General features: G+C 42.8%; 1 protein-coding gene across 1 annotated transcript in view; it reads right to left on the reverse strand.

The window, feature by feature from the left end:
- Positions 1 to 10,091: 10,091 nt before the first annotated feature.
- Positions 10,092 to 14,098, reverse strand: part of LOC106590468 (D(3) dopamine receptor) — a 59,022-nt gene continuing 55,015 nt past the window's right edge. The window contains exon 8 of the mRNA XM_082970766.1: positions 10,092 to 13,873. Within this exon, the coding sequence (XP_082826892.1) occupies positions 13,677 to 13,873 (197 nt within the window). The 3' untranslated portion in view covers positions 10,092 to 13,676. The remainder of the gene's footprint in view (positions 13,874 to 14,098) is intronic.

Raw genomic sequence — 14,098 nt, forward strand, 5'->3', positions numbered from 1 at the left:
ACCGCCAGCATTCAAAAGTGACCAAAACATCAGCCAGGAAGCATTGGAACTGAAAAGTGGTCTGTGGTCCCCACCTGCAGAACCACTCCTTTATTGGGGGTGTCTTGCTAATTGCCTATAATTTCCACCTGTTGTCTATTCCATTTGCACAACAGCATGTGAAATGTATTGTCAATCAGTGTTGCTTCCTAAGTGGACAGTTTGATTTCACAGAAGTGTGATTGACTTGGAGTTACATTGTGTTGTTTAAGTGTTCCCTTTATTTTTTTGAGCAGTGTATATTGATTGCAATTATTCCCGAATGAGTGAGCGTTCATGTGCAAAGGATTAGCATTTCAATTAATATAATTATCAACTGTGTGTAGTGATGCATTTAGTCTTTTCCGCTCCTTTATTGGTCTACACCCCTTTTCTTTGTATACCAAGCCATCATATCGGTTTAGCCACTTGGAGATATTCCCTATCATTGTTAGTCACCAATATCTACTGTTTGTTTGATATGCATTTCTGTGATTATTTAGTTAGTTAGTAAATAAATGATTAAGCCAATTGGTGTATGGATGATTCAAAGTTTAGGCTGGGTTCGTGCAGATAACCAAGAATTCTACGACGTTTGAAATGAGACTGACATAAGTTAAAGAATAATTCATTAATGGAAGACTAATTGATCAGATATTAAAATATTTTTGTAGTGACTGGGTGTATTGATACACCATCTAAAGTGTTATTAATAACTTCACCATGTTTAAAGGGATATTAAATGTCTGCTTCTTTTTTATCCATCTATCAATAGGTGCCCTTCTTTGCAAACCATTTAGAAAACCTCCCTGGTCTTTGTGGTTGAATCTGTGTTTTAAATTCACTGCTTGGCTGAGGTACCTTACAGATAATGGTATGTGTGGGGGAACAGAGATGGGTAGTCATTCAAAAATCATGTTAAACACTATTATTGCACACAGAGTTTGTCCATATGCAATTTAAGCACATCTTTACTCCTAAACTTATTTAGGCTTGCCATAACAAAGGGGTTGAATGCTTATTGACTCAAGACAGCTTTTCAGTTTTAATTAATTAACCCATTTTAAATTCGTAAAACACAAATTAAATCAATTTTAAATTCAGGCTGTAACACAACAAAATGTGGAAAAAGTCAAGGGGTGTGAATACTTTCTGAAAGCATTGTACACATGCACTCCACACACATATACACAAACACTCAATATACCACACCTCTGTCATAATTAACAACCCCACACAACAACCCTAAAGGTCTTTACCTATCACATCCATAAAACAGTCAACATATTAATTATAACCTCTTATCATTCTGAACAGTCGTAACCTTCTTGGATCTGCAAAAACCCCAGCCTTACTTTTGATTCAGTACTACACAAATTTGTTTAATTATTTATTTACTAGCTAACTAAATAATATCACAGAATAAACATACACACTTATTACATGACAAAAAAGTCCCTAGTGGACTGACACAATATGGTGGCTTTTTACGCAATGACATGGAGAGAGAGAGAAAAAAGAAAGAGAGACACTTATCGTTGATACATTTTAGAAACTATTCTCACAGTAATCATATACTTTGCACATGAACTGCCGCCCGTTTGAAGTAAGAAATCATAAATGTATTTATGTGTGAATGCCTTTGTTCGCCGTTTATCTCTGTCGGAACCAGCTCTCCTTAGGAAGATTGTTGGCCTTTCAGTGGCACGCTTGTATGGCTCTGATTGTCCGAAAGGGGTCTCCCCTTTCCCGTCTTCTTCTGTTGTTCACTCTGGAAGATGCTCCTTGGAAGATAGGTTAGCCAGCCAAGTCTACGGTTCCCGTTGGGTGATGAGAGTAGAGTACTAGAATGATTTGAGAAGAATAGTACAGTGGTACCACTTAAATTTGCTTTTCTAGATATTTGACTACCAGGGATTGTCTGAGAGGGGAGTTTTCTTCTGCAAATCGTGTTGGTATTCAGGGTTCACAACTCTGGACGCGAGCTGCAGCTCTACACGCCTCTCTGGTCTGGGAGGTGAGTTTATTTTCTTCACCTCGTGTTGAGGTTCAACGTTCCAACCATTTCAAACATTTAGCTACCGCTTCATCTTTTTCTGGTCTAATGTGAATTTATTTACCAATACTTATATGCACTCTCTCGAAAAGGGCGGTTCCGTCAGGCTGACACGCTCTCTGACCTCACTTGGGGTGTGGCTACTTACTGTGCACAGTTCATAGAAGACAAATTCTCTTATGGCTCCTAAAATCACATCCCTATCTTAACAAACATACTTGCATCATTTTTCCTGTACAACATTAAGGATGGAAACTTGACAGATAAATGGGATATACTTTCCAAGTTACAGTATTTCCTTTATAAACTTTTTAATGACATCACAAAATAAAACCAATATGACATTCATTTTCTATAGATCATCTCTGACCATTCCCACGGTCTTATGTTAGAAATATTGTTCCAGTATTCACTTTAGGACGTGTTAGAGTTTCGGTGGGAAGACTGTCTTTGTAGACAAAGCACATTCCTTTGTGGATTTTGGAGGGAGATCTCTCTGGATCTCCTCTCCTTTAATTTACGACAGGGTGTGAGCTGTTAACCCCAACCAGCTCCCTCCTCCCCTTTTCTGTGGGTGAGAGAGGTCTGGTTACTGTCATCTGTTGCCAAGCTAATATGTCCCAATCGGATCCTCACAGGACAGTCATGACAATGACTTTGAAAATGCTATATAGGCCATAGTATCATTGATGATATTTCATTTACTCTATTAAACCTACCATTTGGAATGAATTTATAGCAACAGTGAATATATTTCATTATTAAGAGATCTCTCAATAATCATTCTCATGATAACACGTTGGTTGTAGTCAGTGACAAATATCAAAGCTAAACAGGGCTGGGCTTGGTTAAAAACCTGGATGGGAGAATAGCTGTAGATGGATCAACTCTCCAGTAGGAGGTGCTGCCCAGTTTATAGTTTTTTTCTGATAGTGGATATAACGTTGAAGATTTGACGTTGTTTCAAAGGTACAAATTCAACCTATTTCATATAGGGGTTGTCTATGTTGAAATTTGTTTACATTGATGATATAATCCTGTGGTTGAAATTTCCCCCTCAAAACAACAGTTTTTGTACTTTTTAAAAATCCAATGCAATTTCCATGAAGATTCCACATCACTATACGTTGACATATTACATTGAAACGTTGATTCAACCAGTTTGTACCCAGTGGGAAGGCTGATTTGCCCTTACCTTTCTCTCACACATTTTGGGATAAATTGTTGGATTTTTCTTAATCAATCACTCCATTAACTCCCCCTCTCTCTCCCTCTGTTCCTCCTGACGTTGAGTGTGCAGTGGCAGGCAGCTTCCTGGCTGTGACCTGGGCCTACAGATGATAATCACAAGGTTCTATTCTGCTGTAATTCTCTGGGTCCTCTAATCTCTACTAGAGGTGGATATACAGCAGCATGAAACAGTACTGTATGGCTGGTTAGCTACTTTAAAGGCCCAGTGCAGTCAAATGTGATTTTCCTGTGTTTTGGAATAATACTGGTTTGAATAATACTGTGAAATTGTGAAAAGTATGATAATGCCCTTTTAGTGTTAGAGCTGTTTGAAAAAACTACCTGAAATTTCAGCCTGTTTTGATGGGATGGAGTTTGGGCCTGCCTGGTGACATCACCATGCAACAAATTAGTTAATAGACCAATAAGAAAGATAGTTCCAAACCTTTCTGCAATTAACAGCTAATTTTCCATTTTCCCCTCCTCACTCAGACCACTCCCAGACAGTCCTAGTAAAATTATTGCTTAAGAAATTGCCCTCAGCTAAGAAGCTATTTTTGTTTGTTTTCAATTAAAATGGTAAAAAATAATCACAGTAAGTTACTTAATTGTTACCCAGAAATGATTTGATATTGAGAGAAAAGCGTCTGCATTGGATCTTTAAAGACATCCTCTAGTGATATGAACTTTTAATGTTGAAAAGCGATATTAGTATAAATACAGTAGTATAAATACAGTAAACTACACTAAAGGGAGATGGAGGGGGGGAGAGATGGAGGAGGGGGAATGCATTTCATGGGTTAATGGGCGAAGAGGGTGTATAGGCATTCCACAGTGATAGAGCATGTCTTGATGTACATAGCTAGAGGGCTCCCAGCAGGATAGCACTGACTGCCACTGTAGATAACCCTAGTCTAGTCACGGCTACACTACTGCTGCACAACAGCACCATGATCACAGCACAGCGCCACGGCAACTGCGCTATGGTTACCATGCCATGGTTACGAACATGGAGCAGCTCCAGCATACTGATTTGTTGTAATTTTTTTTTAAGTTCTGCTTTTTTATTGAAGTTCCACCAAGTTCTACTTTGTAGAGTGCAGTGACTATGTACACTGAATGTATATGTGGAGCTGAGTAGTTACTGTTACTGTAAATATAGCTGTGTGAGAGAACTTAGAAGAACATTTACTATATTCAAAGCCGTATATAGGCATGCAATGGTTCCCAGTCCACTGCTCTGTTTCTATTCACAACTGTTACAATCATTAAAGAGGAAATCTCTGGGACCGTAATCCTCATCTCACACCATTATGCCAGAAATCTGCACATACTTTATATGCAGACACAATTTACGTTAACTGTGTGACTGTTTTTGTGAGAATGTGTCTGTGTGTGTATGTATGAAGAACACAGAGTATGGGTGTGTGTGTGACTGCATGTGTGACTGCTCTGTGACAGTGGTGGGAGGAAACAGTGAGTGCTAGTGGGTGGAGAGAGGGACACAGTGAAATGCAAAGGAATAAAAGTTATCCCACACCTGCATTCCTTTTATCACCATTAGAGGTGCCATAACTGTCCTTCAGCTCTATTTATTTGCCCAAGGTTGGATGCTAACACCACACACACACACACACACACACACACACACACACACACACACACACACACACACACACACACACACACACACACACACAGTTTGTCAAGGCTCTGAGTTTTTGTTGGATGATAGAGAGCATGTGAAGAAGAAAGAAGAGAAGCGAGAGCAGAGGGAGGGAAACAGAAGAGGAAAGGGAAAGAGAGAGGTGGAATGGGAAGGAGAGAGAGAGAGGCGGAGGGGAAGGGGTGTGTGTGAGTGTCTACATAGCTGGCCCAGTCTAGATAGCTTTAGCCTCAGTCTACACAGCGTGGAACATGAGACACTTCACACAGTAAAGTTAGAACTACAGGAGAACATCAGACCACCCAGGAGTCTGAACAAACACTCAGTCAGTAGAAACACTCAGTAAGTAGAAACACTCAGTCAGTAGATACACTCAGTAAGTAGAAACACTCAGTCAGTAGAAACACTCAGTAAGTAGAAACAGTAAGTAGAAACACTCAGTAAGTAGAAACACTCAGTCAGTAGAAACACTCAGTCAGTAGAAACACTTAGTAAGTAGAAACAGTAAGTAGAAACACTCAGTCAGTAGAAACACTCAGTCAGTAGAAACACTCAGTCAGTAGAAACACTTAGTAAGTAGAAACAGTAAGTAGAAACACTCAGTCAGTAGAAACACTCAGTCAGTAGAAACACTCAGTCAGTAGAAACACTTAGTAAGTAGAAACAGTAAGTAGAAACACTCAGTCAGTAGAAACAGTAAGTAGAAACACAGTAAGTAGAAACAGTAAGTAGAAACACTCAGTCAGTAGAAACACTCAGTAAGTAGAAACACTCAGTCAGCAGAAACACTCAGTTAGTAGAAATGTAGAGAGAAACACACACACACACACACACACACACACACACACACACACACACACACACACACACAATTTCTAGCAGACGCACCATATTTTCCACACATTATGGCAGCACATGTTGCAGAATGTAGATATCAATATTCAGATATCAACATGCAGATATCAAAATCAAATTTGATTTGTCACACGTGCTGAATACATCAGCTGTAGACCTTACTGTACTGTGAAATGTTTACAATCCAGTTTTAAGAAAATTGAGTTAAATAATAAAATTGAGTTACCAAATAAACAAAAGTAGAAAAAAAGTGACACAATAAAAGAACAATAACGAGGCTATATACAGGGGATTCCAGTACTGAGTCAATGTGCGGGGTGCAAGTTAGGGGGGGTCACTGCAAATAGTCTGGGTGGCCATTTGATTATTTGTTCAGCAGTCTTATGGCTTTGGGGTAGGAGCTGTTAAGGAGCCTTTTGGACCTAGACTTGGTGCTCCGGTACTGCTTTCCATGCAGTAGCAGAGAGAACAGTCTATGACTAGGGTGACTGGAGTTTTTGACAATTTTTTGGGCCTTCCTCTGACACCGCCTAGTATAAAGGTCCTGGATGGTAGGAAGCTTGGCCCCAGTGATGTACTGGGCCGTACGCACTACCCTCTGTAGCGCCTTACAGTCGGGTGCCAAGTACATTTACATTTACGTCATTTAGCAGACGCTCTTATCCAGAGCGACTTACAAATTGAGTAGTTGCCATACCAGGCGGTGATGCAACCAGTCAGGATGCTCTCAATGGTGCAGCAGTAGGAACTTTTTGTGGATCTGGGGACCCATGCCAAATCTTTTCAGTCTCCCGAGGGGGAAAAGGCATTGTCGTGCCCTCTTCATGACTATCTTGGTGTGTTTGGACTGTGATAGTTTGTTGGTGATGTGGACACCAAGGAACTTTAGATTCTTGACCCGCTCCACTACAGCCCTGTTGTTGTGAATGGGGGCCATGTTCAGCCCTCCTTTTCCTGTAGTCCACGATCAGCTCCTTTGTCTTGCTCACGTTGAGGGAGAGGTTGTTGTCCTGGCACCACACGGCCAGGTCTCTGACCTCCTCCCTATAGGCTGTCTTATCATTGTGATCAGTTGTGTCATCAGCAAGCTTAATGATGATGTTGGAGTCATGCTTGGCCACGCAGATGTGGGTGAACAGAGAGTACAGGAGGGAACTAATCCTGCACCCCTGAGTGGCCCCCATGTTGAGGATCAGCGTGGCAGATGTGTGGTTGGGATATGCACGTATGGTCACTGTGGTGACGACGTCGTCGATGTATTTATTGATGAAGCCTTTGACTGATGTGGTGTATTCCTCAATACCATTGGATGAATCCCGGAACATATTCCAGTCTGTGCTAGCAAAACAGTCCTGTAGCATAGCATCCGCGTCATCTGATCATTTCCGTATTGAGATGAGTCACTGGTACTTCCTGCTTTACTTTTTGCTTGTAAGCAGGAATCAGGAGGATATAATTATGGTCAGATTGGTCAAATGGAGGGCGAGGGAGAGCTTTGTATGCGTCTCTGTGTGTGGAGTAAAGGTGGTCTAGAATTTGTTTTCCTCTGGTTGCACATGTGACATGCTGGTAGAAACGGATTTAAGTTTGCCTGCATTAAAGTCCCTGGTCACTAGGAGCGCCGCTTCTGGATGAGCATTTTCTTGTTTACTTATGGCCTTATACAGCTTGTTGAGTGTTTTCTTGGTGTCAGCATCGGTTTGTGGTGATAAATAGACAGCTACAAAAAATATAGATGAAAACTCTTGGGAGATAGTGTAGTCTACAGCTTATCATGAGGTACTCTACCTCAGGCGAGTAATACCTCGAGAATTCTTTAATATTAGACATCGCTGTCACGACTGTCTAGGACCAGTGGAGAGGTGGAATCAGGAGCAGGAGACAGAGGGCCGGAGCAACGGTGTTTTAATAATATGATTTACACGCAATAGCCGTAGGGCACCAGGCGCGTGGCGAAGTCTGCCAGGGGAAAAACACCTTCCCAAAATACGCGCACTGGAAACGAAAAGCGCACGGGGCGCAGCCCGGCAATAATAATCTATACTAACAATTTATAAACACAACTGTCCTGAGTGGACAATAAACAATCCCGCACGAGAACCCCAACTGAAAATACACACTAAATAACCCCCCACTAATGACAAACACAAAACAGGTGCGAGATAGACAGACAGACAAAACCAAAAGACACAGAAACAACGATCGGTGGCAGCTAATAGGCCGGCGACGACGACCGCCGAGCGCCGCCCGACCGAGGAGGGGCGCCACCTTCGTTAGATACTGTGACAATCGCACACCAGCTGTTATTGACAAATAGACACACACCACCACCCTTCATCTTATCGGACGTAGCTGTTCTGTCCTGCTGATGCATGGAAAACCCAGTCAACTGTATATTATCAGTGAAACACAAGATATTACAGTTTCTAATGTCCCGTTGGTAGGATAGTCTCGAACGGAGCTCATCCAGTTTATTCTCCAGTGATTGCACGTTGCCCGATAGAACGGATGGCAGACGCGGGTTACCCACTCGCCTACAAATTCTCACAAGGCACCTAGATCTGCCCCCCCCCCCCCCCCCCGTATCTCCGTCTTTTCTTCATGGGAATGTCGGCAATTTGGGCCTGGTCCGGGAGAAACAGTATATCCTTTGCGTCAGACTCATTAAATAAAACACCTTTGTCCAGTTTGAGATGAGTAGTCGATGTTCTGATATCCAGAACCTCTTTTCAGTCATAAGATTAGGTAGTAGCAACATTATGTACAAAAGAAGTTACCTATGCGAAAAAACACAGAAAATAGCACACTTGGTTAGGAGCCTGTAAAACGGCAGCCATCCCCTCCGACGCCATTCTGTTCACCATGCAGAGGTAGATATCAATATGCAGATATCAGTATACAGATAACATGCAGATATCAATATGCAGATATCCATATGCAAATATCAATATGCATATGTATACACACAAACACATATGGTCTCATCCTCTCTATTACATCAATATGCTTTATGCTCTCTCTCTCCCTCTCTCTCTCTCTCGGACGCACACATGCACGCACAAACACACAGACGTACACAATTAGTCTGAGGTGTGAGGTGATGTGTGGGTTGTGGTAGGGGAACAGGTGCAGATCTCTCTAAGTGGAGCGAGTGTCACTGGTGTTCTTTCCACTGAGACACACCTGACTGACTGGCTCCACTCTCCATCTATCCCCTGCTAGCCTCTCTCTCTCGTTCTCTTTCTTTCTTTCTCTCTCCTTCCTTTTGTCTTTGTCTTTCTCTTTGTAAAAATATTTAGCTCTGTTCATATTTCCTCTCCTTTTGTATCTTCAGCCCTCCATCCATCTTCTCATTTTTTTCTATATCTCTACATGTTTCTGTGGTTCTCGCAGGGCTCAGCTGGGGTACAGCTGTGATACTGCCCCAGATCCCAATCTGCCTCTCCCTACTAGACATACCGCTCATGATCTCTCTCCACACACACATCAAATCTAATTTTATTCTTCACATAATTCATAAACAACAGTTGTAGACTAACAGTGAAATGCTTACTTCCCAACAATACAGAGAGAAATAATAGAAAAGTAATAACACGTAATAATAAATACACAATGAGTAACAATAACTTGGCTCTGAGTGGATGTGCAGGGATACGAGGTCATTGAGGTAGATATGTACATATAACTAGGAATAAAGTGACAGATAGTTAACACTAGCAGTAGAGTATGTGATGAGTCAAAAAGAGTTAGTGCAAAAAGGGTTAATGCAGATAGTTAAATAGTTAACCAAATAGCTACCCAGACTAACTATTTAGCAGTCTTATGGCTTGGGGGTAGAAGCTGTTCAGGGTCCTGTTTGTTCCAGACTTGGTGCATCGGTACCGCTTGCCGTGCGGTAGCAGAGAGAACAGTCTGACTGAGTCTTTGACCATTTTTAGGGCCTTCCTCTGACACTGCCTGGTATAGAGGTTCTGGATGGCAGGGAGCTCGGCCCAAGTGATGTACTGGGCCGTACGCACTACCCTCTGTTGTGGTCAGATGCCAAGCAGTTGCCATACTAAGAGGTGATGTAGCCAGTCAAGATGCTCTCAATGATGTAGCTGTAGAATTTTTTGAGGATTTGAGGGCCCATGCCAAATCTTTTCAGCGATCCAAACATCTCTGTGTGTGTGGTGTGTGTGTGTGTGTGTGTGTGTGTGTGTGTGTGTGTGTGTGTGTGTGTGTGTGTGTGTGTGTGTGTGTGTACAGATGACAAGCAGCCCATGAGAAGTGCTTCATTTAGCTTTTATTTACCACAACACAGAGAAGCTTTTCCTATCCGTTACAGCCCCGCCCACTTCGCCATTCACACCCGTGTCCGATTCGCTGGCACCACAAAGCCCCGCCCCCTAAGGACGCCACAATTAAAGGAACTTTCCAGGTCGCTATTAATCACTGAAATGAAAGCTAGACAGTTAGGGAGCATGGATAGAGGACTAAGTTTAAACGATGGATAGAGGACTATGTTTTGCCAATTTTGAGGGCAAGGAAATATAACCAAATAACCAAATATAGCCCTCCGGACCTCGTTGAAGACTGAATGCGGCCCCCAGGGCAAAATGAGTTTGACACCTCTATTCTGAAGTCTTGTCAATTTCTTTTACAGTGGCACCATTTCAAAATGCATCCTCTGTGATCCATAAGTGTTCACATCGATTTAAACGACTCCAACAGCAATCCAAACATCTCCCACATCCACAGATATAAAATGTGTTCATAGTGATTCAGATGGACGGAGCCTTTAAGCGACTGAAATATAAAACAGCCTGATAACGCTGACAAGCATGCAGGGGCGGGTGACTGTTGGAAGAGGGGTGGACGATGTCACTAGTAACAGTAAATACTGCTGCTCTGAATATATAATGGCCCAATAACCTCAGTGACCATTTGAACAAATGACAGTGAAGTCATGACCCTTGCTACAGTAATAGCTGTGAGTCATCAACTGGAGTAGTGTGTAAGAAATAGAACAGGGTCTGTGTCTCAAATGGCACCCTAAGTCTGGTCAAAAGTACTGCACTATAAAGGGAAGAGGGGGCCATTTGGGAGGCATGCTGTATCTGTGATTGCGTTAGGAGTTGTAGACTCATATCCACTGAGGCAAAACCCTGTGGTGTTGATTGACACATGACGTCGGCATAAGTGGCCTCTGGTGGCCAGTATAGATGATTGGTCATTACACTGTTCCAGCATCATCAAACGGAGGATTGTGACTCTGGTCTGATCTGTGTAGCTGAGTATTAGTGAAGGTCTTTCTTCATATGTCACCAGTTAACCTGTCTGGGCTAGGGGGCAGTATTTTCACGGCCAGATGAAAAACGTACCCAATTTAAACAGGTTACTACTCTGGCCCAGAAACTAGAATATGCATATAATTAGTAGATTTGGATAGAAAACACTCTGAAGTTTCTAAAACTGTTTGAATGGTGTCTGAGTATAACAGAACTCATATGGCAGGCAAAAACCTGAGAAAATTCCAAGCAGGAAGTGGAAAGTCTGAGAATTGTAGTTCTTCTTTTGATTCTCTATCGAAGCTACAGTGTCTGTGGGGGACGTTGCACTTCCTAAGGCTTCCATTGGCTGTCTAAAACCTTCAGAAAGTGGTTTGAGCATTTTCCTGTCACTGGGCAGATAATAGGAGCTCAGTTACTGAGTGGTCTGCCTGGGAACAAAGGGATTGGATATGTGCGGTCACGAGAGCACGCTGTTCCTTCTTTTTCTTCTTGAATGAATATGCTATTTTCCGGTTGGAATATTATCGCAATTTTACGTAAAAAATACCACAAAGATTGATTTTAAACAGCGTTTGACATGCTTCTAAGTACGGTAATGGAACATTTTGACTTTTCGTCTCTCGTTCCGCGCTCGCGCGTTATGCCTTTGGATAAGTGATCTGTACGCACGAACAAAACGGAGGTATTTGTACATAAATATGGATTATTTCGAACAAAAACAACATTTCTTGTGGAAGTAGCAGTCCTGGGAGTGCATTCTGACGAAGATCAGCAAAGGTAAGAGAATATTTCTAATACTAATTCTGAGTTTAGGTTGCCCCGAACTTGGCGGGTGTCTGAATAGCTCACCGTGATGGCTGAGCTATGTACTCAGAATATTGAAAAATGTGCTTTCTCCGTAAAGCTATTTTAAAATCTGACACAGCGGTTGCATCCAGGGGTAGTCCATCTATAATTCTTTAAATAATTGTTATATATTTTGTCAACGTTTATGATGAGTATTTCTGTAAATTGATGTGCACATTCACCGGGCATTTTGGTGGGAATACATTTTCTGAACATCACGCGCCAAAGTAAAATGCTGTTTTTGGATATAAATATGAACTTTATCGAACAAAACATACATGTATTGTGTAACATAATGTCCTAGGAGTGTCATCTGATGAAGATCGTCAAAGGTTAGTTCTTCATTTAGCTGTGTTTTGGGTTTTATTGACACATGTCCTTGCTTGGAAAATGGCTGTGTGATTATTTTTGTCTATGTTCTCTCCTAACATAATCTAATGTTTTGCTTTCGCTGTAAAGCCTTTTTGAAATCGGACAATGTGGTTACATCAAGTAGAAGTGTATATTTAAAATGGTGTAAAATAGTTGTATGTTTGAAAGTTGAATTATGACATTTTGTTGTTTTTGAATTTGCCGCCCTGATATTTCACTGGCTGTGTCCCGCAGGTGGGACTAGCGCAGGTGGGACTAGCGTCTATGGGCTAGCGTCCCACCTAGCCCATAGAAGTTAAACTAGCGTTATATTTGATCCAACAAATGTCTAAAACACCAAACCCAGGACAGAGTATAATCCCTTGTTTCTTGAAACAAAGATCGCATTAGGCAAGAACAAACCGTAAGAGGACATTCAGGTTCTTTTTGATGGCTGTACATTGTGTCCAGCTCCTGTGCCATATAGATGTGCAGAACACTTATTTTTATTTCCTTTTCATCATTTGTCCAAATTTAAAAAGTATTTTTTCCATCTCTGAATCATCAGTATTGTAGCGTCATTTTTATGGTTTGAATTTCGCTCCCATCCCCTCCCTTCATGTCTCCTGCCCCCTGTGTGCAGTATAACACAGGTGAAGGAGGTCCTTTCCCAGCCAACTGGAAGCCAAGCCAGATGTAGTACTTGTAGTTCAGCTCAGGTGTGCTGGGCCTGAGGTACCGTCAGGAGGCAGCCAGAGAGTCCTTGCTCAGATGTGCTCCCGTGTGTTGAGAGGTCCAGTGTGCTGAGAGGTCCAGTGTTCTGAGAGGACCAGTGTGCTGGGAGGTCCAGTGTGCTGGGAGGACCAGTGTGCTGGGAGGACCAGTGTGCTGGGAGGACCAGTGTGCTGAGAGGTCCAGAGTGCTGAGAGGTCCAGAGTGCTGAGAGGACCAGTGTGCTGAGAGGACCAGTGTGCTGAGAGGACCAGTGTGCTGAGAGGACCAGTGTGCTGGGAGGTCCAGTGTGCTGGGAGGTCCAGTGTGCTGAGAGGTCCAGTGGAAGAGAATGGTCAGACATGGTCATTATGGACCTATCCTCTCGGCAGGAGATGGTTTCAATGAAGACGAGTCATTGACCCTGAAGATGGACGGTCATGGCTCATGTATCCATGCTCAGGTGTGGCTGGCCTGAGGTCCAGTACAGCTCAGAACCCTGGCCTGACAATGATCTCGATAAAGGACAGTCATTGCCCTGATAATTGGTACTCAGGCTGAGGCCATGGCTCATGTATCTTATCCATACTCAGGTATGCCGGGCCCAAGGTCCAGTCCAGTACAGGTCAGGAGCATGGCTATGACCCGGTCATGGTGGACCATGGTGTTCTCAACAGCTGAGGATCTTGATGAAGGCGCGTCTGAATTCGATGTTGAAGGTGGTGTATATGACGGGGTTGAGGGCACTGTTGACGTAGCCCAGCCAGGTGAAGGCGCTGTAGAGCTCCGGGGGAATACGACACGTCCTGCAGTGGGTGTTCAGGATGTGGGTCACGAAGAACGGCAGCCAGCAGATCAGGAACACCGCTGGAAGATGGAACGAGAAAAGGATGGAGAGAGAGGGGGAGACAGAACAAGAGATCAAGTGTGACAGAGGGAGAGAGAGAGGGAGCATGATGGAGGGAGAGAGAGGGGGAGACAGAACAAGAGATCAAGTGTGACAGAGGGAGAGAGAGAGAGGGAGCATGATGGAGGGAGAGAGAGGGGGAGACAGAACAAGAGATCAAGTGTGACAGAGGGAGAGAGAGAGAG

Source organism: Salmo salar, chromosome 29, assembly GCF_965601325.2.
Source record: "Salmo salar chromosome 29, fSalSal1, whole genome shotgun sequence".
Lineage (NCBI taxonomy): Eukaryota > Metazoa > Chordata > Actinopteri > Salmoniformes > Salmonidae > Salmo > Salmo salar.